The sequence below is a fragment of the Lepisosteus oculatus genome, chromosome 27, assembly GCF_040954835.1.
Source record: "Lepisosteus oculatus isolate fLepOcu1 chromosome 27, fLepOcu1.hap2, whole genome shotgun sequence".
NCBI classification, from domain to species: Eukaryota; Metazoa; Chordata; class Actinopteri; order Semionotiformes; family Lepisosteidae; genus Lepisosteus; species Lepisosteus oculatus.
In genome coordinates this window covers 1,246,695-1,267,191 of record NC_090722.1, presented here as the reverse complement: position 1 = coordinate 1,267,191, position 20,497 = coordinate 1,246,695, and the positions used below count along the sequence as shown (strand labels likewise).

The 20,497-nt window shown below is 48.5% G+C and overlaps 1 protein-coding gene across 5 annotated transcripts in view; it reads right to left on the bottom strand.

Moving 5' to 3' along the window:
- The window catches only part of LOC138225247 (maestro heat-like repeat-containing protein family member 1), a 39,564-nt gene extending 21,474 nt beyond the window's left edge, over window positions 1–18,090 (bottom strand). Inside the window, exons 1-6 of one of the 5 annotated variants that reach the window (XR_011183789.1) lie at window positions 17,927–18,081; window positions 17,594–17,713; window positions 17,015–17,185; window positions 16,704–16,783; window positions 14,983–15,084; window positions 12,804–13,339 (exon numbers count right to left, since the gene is read on the bottom strand). Coding sequence is in view for 4 of the 5 variants with exons in the window: in XM_069184775.1 (XP_069040876.1) it covers window positions 16,634–16,783; window positions 17,015–17,185; window positions 17,594–17,713; window positions 17,927–18,076 (591 nt within the window). In the remaining variant the exon portion in view is untranslated. Of the gene's footprint in view, window positions 1–12,803; window positions 15,085–16,523; window positions 16,784–17,014; window positions 17,186–17,593; window positions 17,714–17,926 lie in introns of those variants that run through there. The other 4 variants (XM_069184777.1, XM_069184776.1, XM_069184778.1 and 1 more) reach the window with 4 other exon arrangements.
- Between the last annotated feature and the right edge of the window lie 2,407 nt (window positions 18,091–20,497).

The window sequence follows — 20,497 nt, the reverse complement described above, 5'->3', positions numbered from 1 at the left end:
ACTGTCGTGCACCGTCCGGAGTCTCGCCATCTCAATGCCGACGCTGTCTCGCGGCGCCCCTGCGAGGCCACGGACTGCCACCACTGTGCCTGGCGGGAGCAGTGTGAGGAGGCTGTCCGCACCATGGGGGAGGCGAGAACCGCGGCCATGGCCCAGGAGGGGCCGCTGGGGGTGGGCCTGTCAGAGTTGGCGCAGCGTCAGGCAGCTGATCCTGACGTGGGGCCGGTGCTCCGCTGGAGGGCAGCAGGAGTGCGGCCTACGCGAGAGGAGCTCGCCCCGCACCCAAAGTCCGTCAAGGCCCTCTGCGCCCTGTGGGAGGCCTTGGAGGTAAAGGACGGGGTGCTACGCTGGGGGTGGCGGGTACCCTCCATTGGCGAGGTACGGTGGCAGCTGGCGGTGCCACGGTCGCTCCGTGGGGCGGTGCTCCGAGCGGTGCACGGCCAGCCAGGCATGGGGCACTTCGGTGGTAAAAAAACCCTGCAGCGTCTCCGAGGCCATTTTTATTGGGGTCTTTGCCACCGGGATGTGGAGTGGTATTGCCGAACGTGTGCGGTGTGTGTGGCGCAGAAGGGCCCCCCTGAGCGCTCTCGGGCCCCCCTCCAACAACACCAGGTGGGGGCTCCTATGGAGCGGGTGGGGGTGGATGTTTTAGGCCCGTTTCCACGCACCAAGTCCGGGAACCGCTACGTCTTGGTGGCCATGGACTATTTTACGAAGTGGCCGGAGGCCTACGCCCTCCCGGACCAGAGTGCCCCCACGGTGGCCAATGCACTGCTGGAGGGGATGTTTGCCAGGCTGGGGGTGCCGGAGGAGTTACACAGTGACCAGGGGCGTAACTTCGAGTCCCAGGTCTTCGCCAGAGTGTGCTAGCGTCTGGGGATCACTAAGACGCGGACCACACCGCTGCATCCCCAGAGCGACGTGTTGGTGGAGCGGTTTAATCGGACGCTCGCCACCCAGCTGGCCACCCTGGTGTCCCGGCACCAACGGGACTGGGACCGCCACCTCCCCCTTGCGCTCTGGGCAGATAGGACCGCGGTCCAGGAATCCACCGGGTGCACCCCGGCCTCGCTCATGCTGGGCCGGGAAATGTGAACCCCGGTGGACCTGGTCTTCTGCCCACCGCCCGGAAACGGGTCGGAACTGCCGGCTGGACCGGACTGCGAGTGGGACCTGCGACAGCGGATGCGGCGGGTTCACAGCTTTGCACGGACCCACCTGACTCAGGCGGGAGTCCGGTAGAAGCGGCACTACGACCTGCGCTGCAGGGGGCCTGCCTTCCAGCCCGGGGACTAGGTTTGGGGGTACAGCCCGCGCCGCCACAGAGGCCTCAGCCCTAAGCTGGCGCCGTCGTGGGAGGGGCCCGCTGAGGTACTCGGGGTGGTGGGCGAGGTCTGCTACCGTGTCCGGTTGCGAACACGGGGGAGAGTGGTGGTCCTGCACCGAGACCGCCTGGCCCCCTACCGGGCCCGGGAGGAGGAGCCGTGTGGGGAGCCTCTAGAGGAGCAGCCGGGGCTGGGAGCGACACGAAATCAACACTGGTCCAACACGAAATCAACACCGGCGACGCTCGGCCCATTCGCATCCCACCGGGACGCATGGTTCACGCCAAGCGCAGCTCTCTGGGGTTGGCCTCGTACTACCGGAGGTTCGTCCGGGACTTTGCCAGCATCGCTGCCCCGCTGCACCGCCTCACCGACAAGGGCCGCCGTTTCGACTGGGACTCGGGCTGTGAGACGGCCTTCGGCCGGTTGCGTGAAGCTCTGGTGGGGGCCCCCGTGCTGGCCTACCCCGACCCGTGGTTGCCGTATGTTCTCGATACCGACGCGAGTAACTCGGGGGTGGGTGCGGTGTTGGCGCAGGAGGGGCCAGATGGGGAGCGCGTAGTGGCCTACTATAGTCGGGCTTTGACTAGGGCTGAACAGAACTACTGCGTGACCCGTCGCGAGCTGCTGGCGGTGATGGCGGCGGTCCACCACTTCAGGCCGTACCTGTTCGGGACCCGGTTCCGGCTGAGGACCGACCATGCGTCCCTCACCTGGCTGCTCCACTTTAAGGAGCCGGAGGGGCAGATGGCGCGATGGATAGAGATCCTGCAGGAGTACGACTTCACTGTCGTGCACCGTCCGGAGTCTCGCCATCTCAATGCCGACGCTGTCTCGCGGCGCCCCTGCGAGGCCACGGACTGCCACCACTGTGCCTGGCGGGAGCAGTGTGAGGAGGCTGTCCGCACCATGGGGGAGGCGAGAACCGCGGCCATGGCCCAGGAGGGGCCGCTGGGGGTGGGCCTGTCAGAGTTGGCGCAGCGTCAGGCAGCTGATCCTGACGTGGGGCCGGTGCTCCGCTGGAGGGCAGCAGGAGTGCGGCCTACGCGAGAGGAGCTCGCCCCGCACCCAAAGTCCGTCAAGGCCCTCTGCGCCCTGTGGGAGGCCTTGGAGGTAAAGGACGGGGTGCTACGCTGGGGGTGGCGGGTACCCTCCATTGGCGAGGTACGGTGGCAGCTGGCGGTGCCACGGTCGCTCCCCGGGGCGGTGCTCCGAGCGGTGCACGGCCAGCCAGGCATGGGGCACTTCGGCGGTAAAAAAACCCTGCAGCGTCTCCGAGGCCATTTTTATTGGGGTCTTTGCCACCGGGATGTGGAGTGGTATTGCCGAACGTGTGCGGTGTGTGTGGCGCAGAAGGGCCCCCCTGAGCGCTCTCGGGCCCCCCTCCAACAACACCAGCTGGGGACTCCTATGGAGCGGGTGGGGGTGGATGTTTTAGGCCCGTTTCCACGCACCAAGTCCGGGAACCGCTACGTCTTGGTGGCCATGGACTATTTTACGAAGTGGCCGGAGGCCTACGCCCTCCCAGACCAGAGTGCCCCCACGATGGCCGATGCACTGCTGGAGGGGATGTTTGCCAGGCTGGGGGTGCCGGAGGAGTTACACAGTGACCAGGGGCGTAACTTCGAGTCCCAGGTCTTCGCCAGAGTGTGCTAGCGTCTGGGGATCACTAAGACGCGGACCACACCGCTGCATCCCCAGAGCGACGTGTTGGTGGAGCGGTTTAATCGGACGCTCGCCACCCAGCTGGCCACCCTGGTGTCCCGGCACCAACGGGACTGGGACCGCCACCTCCCCCTTGCGCTCTGGGCAGATAGGACCGCGGTCCAGGAATCCACCGGGTGCACCCCGGCCTCGCTCATGCTGGGCCGGGAAATGTGAACCCCGGTGGACCTGGTCTTCTGCCCGCCGCCCGGAGACGAGTCGGCACCGCCGGCTGGACCGGACTACGAGTGGGACCTACGGCAGCGGATGCGGCGGGTGCACAGCTTTGCACGGACCCACCTGAATCAGGCGGGAGTCCGGTAGAAGCGGCACTACGACCTGCGCTGCAGGGGGCCTGCCTTCCAGCCCGGGGACTAGGTTTGGGGGTACAGCCCGCGCCGCCACAGAGGCCTCAGCCCTAAGCTGGCGCCGTCGTGGGAGGGGCCCGCTGAGGTACTCGGGGTGGTGGGCGAGGTCTGCTAGCGTGTCCGGTTGCGAACACGGGGGAGAGTGGTGGTCCTGCACCGAGACCGCCTGGCCCCCTACCGGGCCCGGGAGGAGGAGCCGTGTGGGGAGCCTCTAGAGGAGCAGCCGGGGCTGGGCCGGCCGATAGTGGGGCATCTGTGGGTCGCCAGCCGTCACCGCGGCGCAGCGGTCGCTCACGCAGGGTTCCGCAGCAGTTGGCCGAATACGAGTACAGCCTGAGGGGGGTGTTCGACGTCGGCGAGACGCCAGACGCTTCAGGTGGGGGCAGTGTAACGCCCTCGCCTGGTGGTGAGGAGTAAGCGCCCCTAGGCGCTCGTAGTACCGCTGGGCATGCTGGGCGTGGTAGCCGGGGAGAGTCTGAGGGTCAGCACGATGACCAGCGGCTGACCCTACCTGTGTAAATAATGTCATAGTAGTTCTAGTGTCTTGTGTAGTCTTATAAGAGTATAGCGTGTTGTTAAGTAATTACCACCCTAAAGATGTGTACGTGTTCCGACAGTCTCCTCATGTGCGTGTATATTCTGTGTTTGTTTTTGTGCGGTAGTTAATGAATAAAGCAGCGCTTGGTTTGTTAATCACATCTCCACTGGTCCTTTGTTCTGAAAAGAACCTGTAAACGCTACAATATTTTCAATTTCTTTTTTTAAAACTTAAAAAAATCGTTTGCCCAGCAAGATTTTAATTTTGCACGGTAACGATATATATCACGATATAGATTGTTTTCTCATAATTTCAATAGAACATGCTTTAAAAGGAGTACAACTTTTTTATTGCCTGGAGTTAGCTATTAGGCTATTATTAACTGTTGGTTAGCTACCGTGTTGTTCCTTTAGTAGTTTTGAAATTTCACACTGAACTGAAGTGCATGTCGAACAGTTTAAGCACATTTTTATTTTGCAGAACTGAAACAATACAATAAACTTATGAACATGAATTAAATAAGTAAATATGTAATACTTCAAGTAAAATTCTTATCGACTTAAATTTGTAATACTTCTTAAAACAAAATAAAGTAAAAAAATAAGATAAAAACTCTTCAGGCATTAAAGTAATAACCCCTCCAGTATTCAAACGGCTGCTTCGTGTCCACATGGAAGCCCGCGTGGTGAATGACTCGGGCAGCAATGTCTTTTCACCCCGACACGAGAGCTGCTGGACTCGCACCCCTGTTCCGTCTTGAGCGGATGGAAGAGGGCGCTTGTACTACCGCCTCTGGCTAAAATCGCCGCCCGACAGAATTGGCAGAAAACCGGTTTCTGCTCACGGTCCGACTTTTTAAATCCGCGCCATTTCCAAACGACCGATGAAGCGCCCTCCTTCTCAACAATTCCGTATCTTGTGGCCGGCTCGCTAGCGCTGCCTTTCTGCATTTCTCCGCGTTTTCCGTTTGTTAGTGTTCGCAGACCGGCCCGGCGAACAGGTGTTTGTTTTCAGGGAAAGGGAAGAGGACGCCCGCGTGTTTATATTGGCCGCCATGACCTCAGACGCGTCATAAACCGGACGTCTGAACCACCGAAGATCAATCATTCTGAACCTATCCGATTTCCAAATATCAGCAAGATTAACATTTTCAGAATTAGAGAATTGGAGCTAAAATATGGCAGAATTGTAAACTATGACGGTGCTGGTGGTGCAATCTGTGTAAACATCAAAATCCATTCTCTACCGGTATAAACGGTTTAGCCAAATCCATATCGGACACATGTTTCTACCGGTATACCGACTATATGGGTTATACTGCCCACCACTGTTTCAGTCCCCTCTCATCCAGCTCAAAATCTCTTTCAGCTTCTCCCCTCTGGAAAACATTTCAAATCCTTCCTCTCAAGGACTGCCCGTTTCAACCTCAGCTTCTATCCCACTGCCAGACGAACTGTGAATTCACGTTGAACTCTGACATTTAGTTGTATAATGATGCTGTTACATGGAAATTGTTTACATATGTGACAATGTTTGTCTTCTGTCCTATTTGAATTTGTACTGTATATGTTGTTTGTATGTCTCATCTGTGTTCTTTGCTGTACCGAAAGCCAATTCCACCAACTACTGTTGTGTGGCAATAAAGAATAATGAATTAATGAGTCCCTGAGGCGTACCGTCCAATATTTCGAAAGAGTGAAAAAACAAGCTTGCATGAGAGAAAAGGGCGCAGTGAACTGCGCAGAGTAGCTGACGTTGACCAAGAGCTAAAGTTGCTTAAAGAATTTAAAATCCGTCTGACTACTGCAGATCTCATGTAATTGAGCAGAAAGTCACCGTGCTCTTATAAGCGGTTCTGTTAGCAGAGTTTGAGTTAACACACTGCACCCCTTTGAATGGATTTTTATCACCTTTATTACCTTTGCCTGTCTGGGGTGTGGGGCTGTATCTCTTCCTCAGTTTAAAGTCTGATACGTCCGCAGTAAACTGAGAGACTAAAACCCACTATCGATAAAACATCTGCTTTGCGACACTTCTCAAACTGCTCCAAAGTCGGGCGCAGAGTATCATCCTCTAAACTGAAAGCCACAATGGACTCCACAATCACCCGTAATATTCAATTCAATTCAATTTATTTTATATAGTGCCTTTCACAACAAGGTTGCCCCAAGGTGCTTAACAATGCAAGTAACCATGCATGTTGTAAATACAGAACAGAAGACCAGAAGACAACGGAGGAGAGGAACCCAAAACTACTTAGTTAGGAAAAGAAAAACCTCTGGGGGTCCAAGGTCAACTGGCTGCCCAACCCCTTTGGGCATGCTAACATTATACAATTCAAAAAGGAAATAAATAAATGAGGGTATTAATCCATCCATCATGTCTTCTGTATGTCAGTATTACAGACTGCAGTACCGTAATATCTGTAATACAAAGGACCACCACAAACTAAAACAAGCCCAAGAGCAGCACGCGTGAACCAAGGAAAAAATATCAGCTCCACAAAACAAGTCCCCAAACATGCTACATCCCCACTATATTAACAGCAAGGTGAAAGTGGGGAGGTGATTTTTATATTTTTTTAAAGAAAATTAAAAATAAGAAACAATGACATGCCCCTGCCTAACTTTATTGCATGGCTTTAAAAGCTATAAAACATTTTTAGATAGTTAAACACCACTTATGCATGAAAAGCAGCTGATTTTTCTTCCTCGTGATCAGCTTAGAATCTTTGTGAGCGCTGTAAATTAAAATAAGACTGCCAATGCAACACGAAACGTATACACAAAAATCACATTCTTCTCTAAAACCAGGAATGACTTGGCTAAAGCTGCGTCAGTGACAATCGGGAAGGTGTACTGATGGAGAGTGGAAGTACAGCCCGCTTCCCTCCCCCACTGCAAGGTGGTAATGCGCTGGCTGGCACGAAACAGCCCTGCTTTCCGGGTCTCCCGGTTCATTCATCAAGCTGTTACTTACAGACCTGCTGACCTGCTTCACACCACAAGAAGAGAGGACAATGTGATTCTTTCTGTAGAAAACACATTGTTATGTTTACAAAATTAAAGTGTTTTAAAAGTTTAATTAAAAAGTACAAAAACACTTAAGATTCTAAGCTAATCATGAGGAAGAAAAATCACCTGTTTATCGCACATAAAAAGTTGTTTTAACTATCGTTTTTATAGCTTTTAAAGTCATGCAATGTCTGATTTAGGAAGGGACATGTTCTTGTTTCTTATTTTGGATTTTCTTTAAAACGTTAAAAGAATCTGTTGCCCATTGTGCCATACAGTGTGATGTTACATTTTTTATGTTTTTAAGACACTTAAGAACACTTAGACTGATGCATAAAAATGTAGCACAATGCATTCTCACGTTATGAACTCGTTTACACCTGGGATCCACTTAATTCACACTAAGGTTTCTAAAAAAGCAACCTGGTACTAGATATTGTTTAAATAAAAGTTGTGAAAATCGCGATCTTTAAAATGCCTGTGTTTTGAAGGTTCTGTGTTACTGACATCAGAAACTTGTCTTATAAACAGGCATTTTAATTAGAAAGCAGAGGTAATGAAAACCGGAAAAAACTCTGAAAACTTAAAAAAAATACAACACATTTGAAATGATCATTTATTATTAATAAATTAATATTGTTAATAATGATCAGATATATTATTATAGTTTCAGTGGCCTTTTTAATACCACTTTGTTATTCCCGATTATAACTACAAGGTATGTATATGATTTCGTTTTAAGGCTTGTTGTAAAGTCTTGTGTTAAACTGCCCTACTGGGATGAATAAAGTATTTTGAATTGAACTTAATTAAACCGGTGGAACAGGTTTGTACTCCCACTGTTGACAGTATTCACATTTGCTCATTCATGTTTTTATTTTATTATTAATATCATTTAACACTGAATACACTGTGATATACAAAAAAATAATTTAAAATGTTAATATAGTGTCCATAATATGTGTTGTTTTATTTTTTAAAAAGTGGACTACGGTAATACTACCTGATTTATATATCATATTTAGATCTTTAAATTAATATCGTTATTAATTTCTTTAGTTACGCGATTCCATATTACATTCCCTATTAAATTGATTCTAAAAGGTACACATTTTTTACTGTAATAATAACAGCAAGCATGCATAGAAAAGATTAAAACATTATAGCTTTTACAAAGTATATAAACTTAATATAGCCAGAAAGAGCACGTCAAAACTTTTCCAGAATATCCACCGTAAGTGACCGTATTAAAGACATTGATGCATAAAATGTTTATGAAGAAAGTGGAATACTGTTGTGTACTTTTTATTTAAGCAACCATTACCAGCCATATACAGTATGTATAATATATTTATATTCTTAAATTAATATCGTTTATGATGATATGACGTTCAGAGATGTTATGTTCCTGTCATTTTTATACTCAGCTACCAAAATTTCCCTTTAGTTGTAAAATTCCATATTAATATTCCAGATTAAGAGGATTTAAACATGCACAGCAGAGAGATTGAATGAAGCAATCGTTTCACTAACATCTAATGCACCACAAGTGCCACCTGTCGATCATCTCTGCCCAGCGAATCACGTGCCGTGGCAACCTGCAGCCCCAGTCCCACGTTACGGGGTTTTACTGCGGATTCTGGATGTCTACATCTGTAACAGGTCATTTAAATCTCACATAAAGGCACACTGACAACTAGATGAAACGTTGCATTTACATTTTTGAAACTATACATTTTTTATTCTACTCAGTGTTCCACAAATCGGCCCATCTGACAGATGATCCTTTCAGCTGATAATTCAATTACTAAAATAACAGTAAGAACATGACTGGAGTGTATCAAGTCAATTCCACACGGAGAGATTTAGCCCTCTGGCTTGAGTGCAATATAAATCCCGAAAGTGAATCCCAGCAGGACTGACCTCCCCATGGCCCCGCCCCCTCTTTAGATACTGTGCGCAGTCATGCCTCGACCAAGTCCCCACAGAAACCAATGGAAACACAGAGCAAACCGCTCATCTCCACCTTCTTACAATATTTCACTGATCTGTCACAAATCCACGTTTGGATTAGGTGAGCCGTTGTTACTAGACTAATAGCTCATTGACACCTGTAGAAGGCTTCACAGCCAAAACGTGTTTCTTTTCTTCTCTTTTCAGCCTGGAATAAACCTTTACTTGTTCCTAATAGTTAAGCACCCGATTTTCAACAGGATTTTCTTAATTTATTATGCCGAACGTTGCTTCTGATACAACAACTTCCAAAACAAGTTAATTTATCAAAGATGAGGGCACAGTCACTGCAGGAGTGTTAATGCAAAACTGTCCAGCGCAGCTCCCTAATTCAAAGTAAGTAAGGAAGAAGAGGCTAAAATTATTCCAAACTGGTGTAGAGAGTGATAATCAGCCATCTCCTCGATTGCCACTGTAGCTAATTGCATCAATGAATTAAAGACTTGGATATGTGAAAACCTTTGTCACTCAACTCTGATAAAACTGAGCTTCTGCTGTTTGGAGGCAACAGTGCAGATACGACTGCTATAACCTCAGCACTCAACTCTGAGGGTTTAAAAGTTTGCCTCAAAGATTCGGCACATAATCTAGGCATCATTTTAGACACAAGACTAATACAGTATCGAAGGCGTGCTTCCTACAGTTAAGAAACATTGCAAAACTAAGGCATTTTCTCTACACTCAAGACACAGAGAAACTAATACATGCTTTTGTATACAGCAGATTACATTACTATAATGCCCTGCTATCAGGGAGCACCTATCGCACTTTCAACACCTTATAGCGAATTCAAAACGAGGCAGCTAGAATTGGTACTAGGAGCAGAAAGTACGACAACACCTATACTTAGCTCTCTCCATTGGCTTCCTGTCAGGTACAGGGCAGACTTCAAAATTATTTTACTTTACTTATAAGGCTCTCAGAGGTCAGGTGCCTGTCTGATTAATGGAGCTGATTAATGTTAATGATTAATCCACATATTAATAAAATAACAACTGGCGGTATAGCCTTCAGCTACAGGGCCCCTAGTTTATGGAACAGTCTGCCAGCCTACGTACGGGATGCCGAGTCAATCTCAGGACTTAAATCCCGACTGAAAACCTATGACTTCAGCCCAGCCTAATCACACCTTACATCATAGCCCGCTGGAGCTATGGCTGCTGGTGCTGCTGTACATGCCATTGTGTGTCTCTGTGTTGGCCCACCAGGTAGATACATCTGTTCTGACCAGACTATCCAAGGGGGACATCGCGAATATAGCTATCGTTTAAGGAGAATTTGCTGGTCTACATGGATCTGCATGGAGTACTGTCACACAGAAGGACATGATGGAAGGTTTAATACTCCACACTTAGTACTTTTTTTTAATTGTATAATGTTAGCATGCCCAGAGGGGTTGGGCAGCCAGTTGACCTTGGACCCCCAGAGGTTTTTCTTCTCCTTACTGAGGAGTTTTGGGTTCCTATCCTCTGTTGTGTTTTGGCCTCTTCTCTTTCTGTACTGTAACACGAATTACGGGGGAGCTAGGGGGAGCTTAGCTTACCTGAATAAGGCACGAGCTTCCCTGAAGAGACCATTTGCGAAATTTTGGGGGTCTCTAAAATACGGAAACTGTCAATTAAAAAATGTCCTATTTATACAGTATAGGTCACTTTTTTCCGGCATAGACTACATTTGCGTTTCTGTTCTGAGCGTGTTGCTGCCATAGAAATAGCTAAGTAATTTAATACAATACCGATCAAGTCATGGTGGTGCTGTTACAAAAGTAGGCAACGTTCCTTTACACGTGACAAATGGACAAGCTAAAACGATGAAAACTGAAAAACGTCGATAATGCCCAAGAGAAAACAGGGAACTTGACTGGCTAATCTTGGGTTCACAAAAAAACCCAAACTGCGCGATCTGACTGTTGCTGCTAGCGGTTGCTCGTCAGACAGTTTAGATGCTGACTTGCCTGCCTGGCCTGCCCCTCCGAATACGTCCACCAACAGCGCCAGCTCCCCAGAGGAAGAGGCTGATCCCTCTGTGACCCCAGTCGCCACCAATCTCCCGGCTAACTGGACCAGTCAGCAGTGGACAGAGTAAAAAAAACGCAACCTGTGGCTTTTTGTTAAGAAAAGAAACTTGGGATGCACAGCATGCAGAGATGCAAAGAGTCTCCTGCTGTCAGAAAAAGCACTTGGCATGCATTTATCTGAGGAGTGGATTCATGGAGATGTAAGTAGGCCTTTGCAGAACCAGCTGCGGAAAAAAATATATAAACACGGTGATACTGTAGCTTATCACATAAAAGGGCCGTTGATATTGAAGAGACGAAGCAAAAAGAAATTCTCCCAAACAAGGTACTTGAAATTAAAGCAAATTTAATTCAAGAAACCGCAGTTTCATTCAGATCTGCCCATATGGTGTCTGTAACGCTTACGGCCGACAGGCACTGTGTAAGAGCCGGCGTACCAGAGCGGGTGACGTCACCGCCCTTCCCTGTGATAGCAGGACCACAGCTACTGGGCTGTAGAAGAGATCTCTCTTTGGCTCACGGGGCTAGGTCGCTGCAGAGAGACGCGGAAGTCCCGGGTTCGAGCCCCGGACGGTGCAGGGGCCGACCTGATGCGGCAAGGGCGCCCGCCCGAGCCCCCGTTGCGTTACATTGGTGTCAGAAGTGGGATGGGATAGCCCTTCGCCGGGGACGGCGATTTAAGCGGGGGAGAGTGTAACGCTTACGGCCGACAAGCAGTGTGTGTAAGAGCCGGCGTACCAGAGCGGGTGACGTCACCGCCCTTCCCTGTAATAGCAGGACCACAGCTACTGGGCTGTGGAGAGATCTCTCTTTGGCTCACGGGGCTAGGTCGCTGCAGAGAGACGCGGAAGTCCCGGGTTCGAGCCCCGGACGGTGCAGGGGCCGACCTGATGCGGCAAGGGCGCCCGCCCGAGCCCCCGTTGCGTTACATTGGTGTCAGAAGCGGGGCGGGATAGCCCTTCGCCGGGGACGGCGATTTAAGCGGGGGAGAGTGTAACGCTTACGGCCGACAGGCACTGTGTAAGAGCCGGCGTACCAGAGCGGGTGACGTCACCGCCCTTCCCTGTGATAGCAGGACCACAGCTACTGGGCTGTAGAAGAGATCTCTCTTTGGCTCACGGGGCTAGGTCGCTGCAGAGAGACGCGGAAGTCCCGGGTTCGAGCCCCGGACGGTGCAGGGGCCGACCTGATGCGGCAAGGGCGCCCGCCCGAGCCCCCGTTGCGTTACAGTGTCCAAGGAAAGATTAACTTATAAAAAGTTCACTCCTTCAATAATGTAACCCGAGCTTAATGGTGCCAAAGTAGGCCCTGTACATAAGTCAGACCATTCCTGTGCTGAAATATGTCATATTGCAAAGCAAATGCAGAACAAGCTTGTGTCGAGTATAAAAGAACTTAAGTCACAAAATAGCCTCACTATTGATGAAAGCACAGTGCACGGGCGTGCTCACCTCATCGTATACATGAGATGCGATGAGAGTGGGAAAGGGGATGTGGACAATGTATTTTAAGACATCACAGAGCTGACGGATGGCACAGACACGGAATCAATCTACAGTTGCCTGAGAGGGAGCCTTAGTAACGTGGGTTTGGATGATGAGTTCTTGAAGAAATATCTCATCAGCATAGCCACTGACGAGGCTGCAGTGCTCACTGGCAAATCCTCTGGACTGACTGCTATACTAAAGCGTGACTTTCCTAAAGTGTAGTCCATACGCTTTCTGGCACATCGCCTTGAACTGTTAGTACAGACCTTCGATATCTTGACAGCCAGGAAAGACACTGGCGGTCAATCCGCAGTGAAGGCCGAGCAGTGCTCGTCACTGGGCGTGTTTAAAGATGTTGACATCTCAGAGGGTACAGGAAAGATAAACCGGCTCCAGTTCTATCAGTCTGTGATCAGTAGCCTTACAAAGCGACTCTGATTCTGAATTAGTCCAGATGCTAAACCGCTGGATAAGGGCTTCTGGCCACAGGATTGTGATGTCTTAATTCTTTACGGTGAAGTTAGTGCGCTTGGTAAAGCACTGGGCGCACCCATCAGAGAGGCAGTGGAGGAATTCCGCGACTGGAAATTACAAGGCAAAGCATCAGGACAGACGCTGGGAAAACTCCACAGCAGGCCGGACGTGCCTCTCCACCTCAGCCGACTGCGAGCGGGGGTTCTCTGCCCTGAGTGACACTAAGAGAAAACGAAGCCTCTCCTCTCCTCTTTTTGTTGATCTGAATGGACCTCCTTTGGAGAGATTCGATCCCTGCCTCTTGTATCATCTTGGAGTAAAGCAGGCCACCGCTCGTCCACCTCATGGGCAACAGGACGGACACCACAGACAGCTGAGCCCAGACCTCTGTGGACACTTCTATTGTAAGGTAAGAGTAACTCCTGTTAAACTATAACTATATAATCCAGTGCTCACTTTGTATGCGCTAGCTGACTGGCCTTTCACACGTGATGTGTCCCCCCCAAACCAGGGGTGAGCTCCCCCTGATGCCAAGATATCATTCGCACCCTGCTGTAACGTCATGTGTTGTCACACAGCTTTGTTAATTGCTTTGGGGCAACCTTGTTGTGAAAGGCGCTATATAAAAATAAATTAAATTGAATTGAAATTGAATATAGGACAGCTTTTGTCTAAGTCATTTCTGTTTGAGGAGGTGCCAGTTACTGAAAGTAACGATTCACACACTTCAGACACCACTTTCCTTATTCCAAGCACTCCGAGTAGCCTACACAGTACAAAACTGCTCCAGTCACAAGGAATCACAGCCCTACCTGTGAACAGACTGTGAGTTTCTTTTAACGCTGAGTTCCAGTATGATGAGCTGTATTAACAATGTAATTTGTGCCACAGAAAGTAGTGTTTGTGCTGCTTTTGTTCCTCAGATATATTGAACTGATGACTAAAGCTAGAATACAGCAATAGCTAGTCTGTATTTTACATTGTTTACATTTTTCTAATTTACTCATATTTTTAGCTGTGGCTAAATATATTTTCCCAGAAACTAGATTACTCAAATTATTTCTAGCAAAAAAAAATATCTGGTAAATTATAACATTTTTCTGTTAGGTAGTATTATTTATTCCAACATTTTTATAAACCTTATCTGGAGAATTCTGATCAGCTTGCCCAGCAGGATTGAGGTTTGACTGTAACTATAAATATCGTTTGCACCCTTTGTGTCATCAATGTGTCACTGTCAAGCTTAGTTTGGTTCTGTAATTCTGTTTTTATGCTTGCCTGCTTATCAACATTGAAGCTCTGCTCTGCAAGACAAGTCTGTTGTGAAGACTTATTGTTCATGAGTCCAAATCACGTCCATATTAGCTCAACCCAACAGACAACACTGAGGACTGGATGGAAATATTACACCATCATGAGAGCTCTCCGCTGCTGACAGTCTCATCACACTCTGTTGCTGAAGGTGAGCTGCAGGGACCAGTTGACTGTGTTCACGTGTGTGTGATCAGGCACAAATGGCAAATCTTTAATCAATCATTTAAATATTACATACATATGAACCGCAATGTAACTGAAATCACAAATTGGAAATGAACTCTGCCTCCTTCTGATATCTTGACACAGGTAGATTTCAGCTTGACTGGCTGAGCCACTTTCTGACACCCAGCCAACTGCTGTCTCAGACCAACATGAGTAACAACCCGGTGTTTTTCAGGAGGATGATTTTGGAAACACGGAGGAGATCAGCTCCAGTGTATTTTTGTTTAACACCAATACATTTGTGTGCAGTGAACTTCACTGGGTCAGTATTATTCTGATACTAAGATTTCCATATGTTGTCCAAATTAATGTCTCCTTTTCCAAACCTTGGAAATCAGTCATTTTTAAGAAAAGGATACAGCACACGTGTCGGGGATTGTGCTCTGCAAAAGGATGTACAGCCATTGTGAATTTTCACAGGTTCCACAATGCAAGAGCAGCTATTCTTAAGACACCGTCTGCCGCCTGTACCCAACACCAGCGGCTGAGTCTAGCAGTCCTACCTGGAGCTCAGGGCCTCTGGGATCCTGCAGAGGCAGTGGCAGCACATCCTCCACAAGCACACGAGTCAGGTGCTCTGCACTGCAGGGAGCTCTGGGCTGCAGCTACAGTGGGACAAGGAACAAAAGGAAACTGTTAGCAGCTCTTCCTCAAGACTCAGCATGATGTAAACAGATGGAACTATACAACCTGTCACTATAACTCTTTTAGAAAAAGCATGACCACAGGCCAGTCCTATAGAAGCCATTTTCAAGGTCTGAAAATACATCACAACATATATTTTGAATGTATTGTTTTAGACTTAGGAGTACTGCAGTTGATGCACCACATATTGATGTTAGGAAATGGCACTTATTGAAGTGGAGAAGACGGGGAGCTTTGTGAGAGTTATGTTCTCTGACTTCTCCAGTGCCTTTAACACCATCCATCCACCTTTACTGAGAGACAAGCTAAGGGCGGCGCAGGTGGACACTCCCCTGGTGTCCTGGATTATAGACTATCTGACCTGCAGGCCACAGTATGTACGGCTACAGAGCTGTGTGTCCGAACTGATTGTTAGCAGTACTGGGGCTCCACAAGGGACTGTCCTTGCTCCATTCCTGTTCACCTTTTACACCTCTGACTTCAGGTACAACTCTGAGGCATGTCATCTGTAGAAGTTTTCAGATGACTCTGCAATTGTGGGGTGTATTAGAGAGGGGAGGGAGGAGGAATATAGGAGCTTGATTACCAGCGTTGTGGAGCGGTGTCATCTTAACCATCTCCAGCTAAACACCAGCAAGAACAAAGAAATGGTCCTGGACTTTCGAAGGAATAAGTCTCTGCTGAACCCTGTTTCCATCCAGGGTGAGGCCATAGAAGGGGTGCAGTCCTATAAGTACTTAGGGGTACACCTGGATAATAAGCTGGAGTGGTCTGGTAACACTGACGCCCTGTACAAGAAAGGCCAGAGCTGACTCTCAGGTCCTTTGGTGTGTGTGGAACACTGTTACACGTTTTTTATGAATCAGTGGTGGCAGCGGCCATCTTCTACGCTGTTGTATGGTGGGGTAGCAGCATCATGACAAGAGATGCAAATAGGCTCAATAAACTAATCAAGAAGGCTGGCTCTGTGTTGGGGCTGAGCCTTGACCCCCTGGAGCTGGTGGCTGAGAGGAGAATGCTGACCAAGCTCACAGCCATCATGAACAACGCCTCTCATCCGCTTCATGGGACTGTTACTGGGCAGCAGAGCACTTTTAGCAACAGACTGTTCCAGCTACGGTGTTCAAGGGAACATTGCCGCAGGTCTTTCCTCTCAGCGGCTGTCAGGGTGTATAACGCTGCCCTAGGCTAGGACTGTTAGCCCTTCATTTGCTCGTCTATGGACAGCATGTTGCTCCATTGTACTTTTTTGACACTCAATCTGTATATACCTTTGCACATTTTGCACATATTTTATTGTTTTTACAGTGACTATAATCATATTTTGCACACACCTATGTATTTATTTTTATTTATTTATTTTATATTTATTTATAACTAATTTCTCGTCCACCTAATGTCTATTTTTGTTTTGCTTCTCTTGGTCTGCTGTAACACATCAATTTCCATTCAGGATCAATAAAGTCTAATCTATCTATCTTATTGCATCAAACATAATGCCCATCTGCCTCAAACACACTTAAAAATGTAATTGTGAAGAAATGGAAGCAGTGAAGGCAGTTTCATCAGGAAACAGTACCTCAGTGTGGAACAGGCGCGCAGGGCCTGCAGACAGACAGCTCGGCTCAGGGCATCACTGGGCTGCTTTTTAACAAACGCCTGTGAAGAGATGGGAGAGAAATGTAAACCCCACTTCCCTCCATCAAAAGACACCAGGACAGGGCCTGTGCTCATCTACAGGCACAGCTGAGAGTCCAGAGACTGTGTGCAGCTGCAGCTAGGAAGAGAGCGAGGGCACCTCTCTCCCCTCTGATTTCTACTGACAGTAAGGACTGTCAGAGCATCCGTGTGGGAAAACAGCAGACAGGCGGCTGCGTCAGACACACTGACCATCATTGTCGCCAGGAGCTCGGCCTTGGCAGGGAAGCTGGGAGCTCCGGAGGGACTGGCGCTGCGCACTGCCTGTGCCATCATGCCCACACTGCGGCACAGGCTCAGTCTGACACTGGGCTCCTGCAGGGGGACACACAGCAGCTCACTCACTGACAGCCCAGGCAGGCCCTGCAAGGAGTGAAAAACTCACTGAAATAAATCCTGGCTGCACACACCTTACAGAATGTACCAGCAGGTTAGTCAAGTCTGCAGAAAGCAGTTGTGAGGCTCACACTATGAGCTCTTCTGTTCTTAATAACAAATTTAAACATAAAACCTTAACTGTGATCTTTAAATTTCCTTCCTCTCTGGTGGTCAAATGACCAGTAAAACTAGTTTTAGCTCAAATCCTGGGTTGATTGCTGTATGGAGTTTGCGTGTTTTCCCTGGGTTTCCTCCAGGTGCTCCAGTTTACTGCTCCCCGTCTGTCCATTAAGTCATACAGAAAGGATACGCTGATATTACAGTTTTCATGGCTGTCGTCAACAGCAGTAGAAGCCCTGAGTCTGTGTGAGGAGTGGGAACAGATCACCTCACCTCTCTCTCCATAGGATTCTCAAACCCTGCTTCTTTCACACTGTCCTGAAGCGCTTGTTTCACAGTCTCCTGATGAGAGAGGTGCTGGGCAGCCGCACCGACACACTGGTACAGGAAGGCCTGTGACACCGGAGAAGAGGACAGTGAGCACTGAGCTCAGGAGGCTGCTCTGTACAGCTGCACTGAGAGGACATTAGCCGTGGATAGGGATGCTCCAATCGATCGGCCGCCGATAGATATCAGCCAATTTTCACTCCAAATGACTCGATTGGTGTTCTCTAAACTGACCAATCTCAAAAACCAATTTTGCGATGACTACATTTCCGACATTACCTGAACATACAGTAGCAACATGTCCTCGCTGGTCTGGCAGTTTTTCCACACTTCTACAAAAGACGAAAAATTTGCAGTTTGCAATACATGTGCAAAAGAAGTCACTCGTGGGGGATCACCAGCTAAAACGTTCAACACCATGAACCTCATCAGAGATTTGAGAACTCAACACCAAAAAGAATCCGCAGAGTGTGAACAATTAGCAAGTGCAAGAGCTGCAGCGACACGCAAACCGACTCTCGCTCAGCCATCAATAACGGCAACACTTAACACACTGGAGCCTTACAGTAGGCATAGCAAGACAGCCGAAAGAACTACGGGCAGGATCTCTGCAGGCGACGTATGAGGAGATTCTGAATGAAGATAAAACCGATGGTCGGGACAGGAATGACTCAACAGCATCAGAGATTAATCTCCACCTCAGTCAGCAACTCATCCCAAGAAGCGCAGAGCCAATGGCTTTCTGGAAGAGCAATCCAAGCCGTTTACCCTGCCTTGGCAGAAGCAGCTCAGGTCTGCCTTGGCGCTCCTTGTACGAGTGTGGACAGCGAGCGTCTATTCAGTACAGCAGCGCACATTTTGCATGAGAAGAGGAACATATTGTCTTCAACACACGAACAGCTGCTCCTCTTCATAAACAAGAATCTGCCCTCGATGATTAGTAAACAAGAGGCTCAGAGGCTAAAGAGCCAAATTATTCAGACTTGTTTCCTTTTGGTTGTAGTCGTCTGCAATCTGCTTGTTAAACATCTTATTGAACATTTTATTTATTTTATTAGAATTATGGGTTGTGGTTAAGACAAGCCTTTAATGTTGTTTTAGCTGTTTTTTTGATATTGCTATATATGTGCCAAAATGTATACAGTATGTAATATTTATAAAGGTTTTGTGTGCACGTTTGATGAGTAAAAAGTCTTTATTTTAAGTCATTGTTTTACTTATTTTAGTCAAGTTAAATTCTTTTATGATAATTGAACAATAAGCCCACTACATTTCACTGTGTTAATAAAAAATAAACAATTTATTCCTGTGGTCTAGTTTATTTTATTATTGGAAAAAATAACCAGGGTAACACTTAGCCATGGGACATGAGGCGTGTACAGGGCTTATTGTAATGATTTTAACAGAAAAAAGCGTCCGATTCTAATGACAGGGAATCAGCCCTCAACAGCCTGATGGGAGCATCCCTAGCTGTGGAGACGACACACTGAAGCAGAGCACAGAGCGCAGAACCCTGAAGGTGCTCTCCCCTCTACTGCACAATCAAACACTGCTCACAGCTCACATCAACACAACAGCACACACGTATGAACCTAGCCTGAACAGACACACACCTTACAACATCCAATACACAGCAAATTACAGACACACCTGCTATGCCACTACGTCACAACACTAGGTGAGGAATAAGACTTTTAGAGAGTAAAAGTCCCAGCTTCTCATGTAGCTCAGCCTTCTGTGAGACTCACCTTCTCCTCAGAGGTGGAGCTGAGAGGGCAGAGCACACTGACTGTGGCCTGAGTGAGCCTACAGGCCCACACCTCATCCACCACTGCGCTCAGTGTGTTGGAGAGCAGCTGCAGACACACAGGGAAGGCAATCAGGTCCACAGCAGAATGAGCAAACACACCCACACACCACACTGGGCAGCTGAAATTACTGCACAGCTATGAGGACTGACAACGATTCTCTCTCGCTGCAGCACATTGGCAGCCCATCGCCGCTGCAACCCGGACTCACTGAGTCTGAAGGCAAAACCTCTCTTGAGAGCTTCGCTGTCAGTGTGTGAGACTGACACACTGCTGCTGGAAATACCTGCGGCCGGGAGCAGCAGAGACCCGTCGCGGAGCGGGGCTGCAGGTCTGCCCTCGGCTCTTCTCCGCAGTGACAGGAGGCAGAGAGAGCCGCGCCTCAGGAGCCCCACACGCCTCCACAGGGATCAGCCGCAGGGAGACGATCGCTCCTCCGACACACAGCCGCTCACAAATAACGGCTGCGCTCCTCTCATTCCTGCTGAGCTCTTAGTGTATCGATGGAGCCGTTTGCTGAGCTGATCAGCTGAGACTCCAAGTTAGCTCTTCGATCGAACATCTACAGCCCTTTAAGCACCTGAAAAGGGGAGTAAAACACCAAACGGAAGAACAAAGACAGACAGAGAGAAGCAGCGAAAGGGAGGTGGATTTTGTCCTGATCAGTTTTGGGGACCAGATTCTGGCTGAGAAACTTGATCGTTTGTTATATCAATGTTGTAAGAGAGCTTGCAGTTCCGTTATTTTAGGAAACTCTGATTATGGAAACATCTGTCCATTTTCACTTCATCCAAATTAGGGTCACAGGGAGCTTGAACCTGTCCCAGCAAGCAAGACGCTTGTCAGGATACACCCTGGACATGACACTAGTCCACTGCAGGGCAGACTCACACAAACACAAACACAGACACGCACACTGGTGGTAGATTTCAGGAGGAACAAGGTCAGACCTACTCCTGTCTACATCCATGGGAGTGGCGTGGAGATGGTGGACTCGTACAAGTACCTGGGACGATAGACTGGAATGGTCTAAAAACATCCA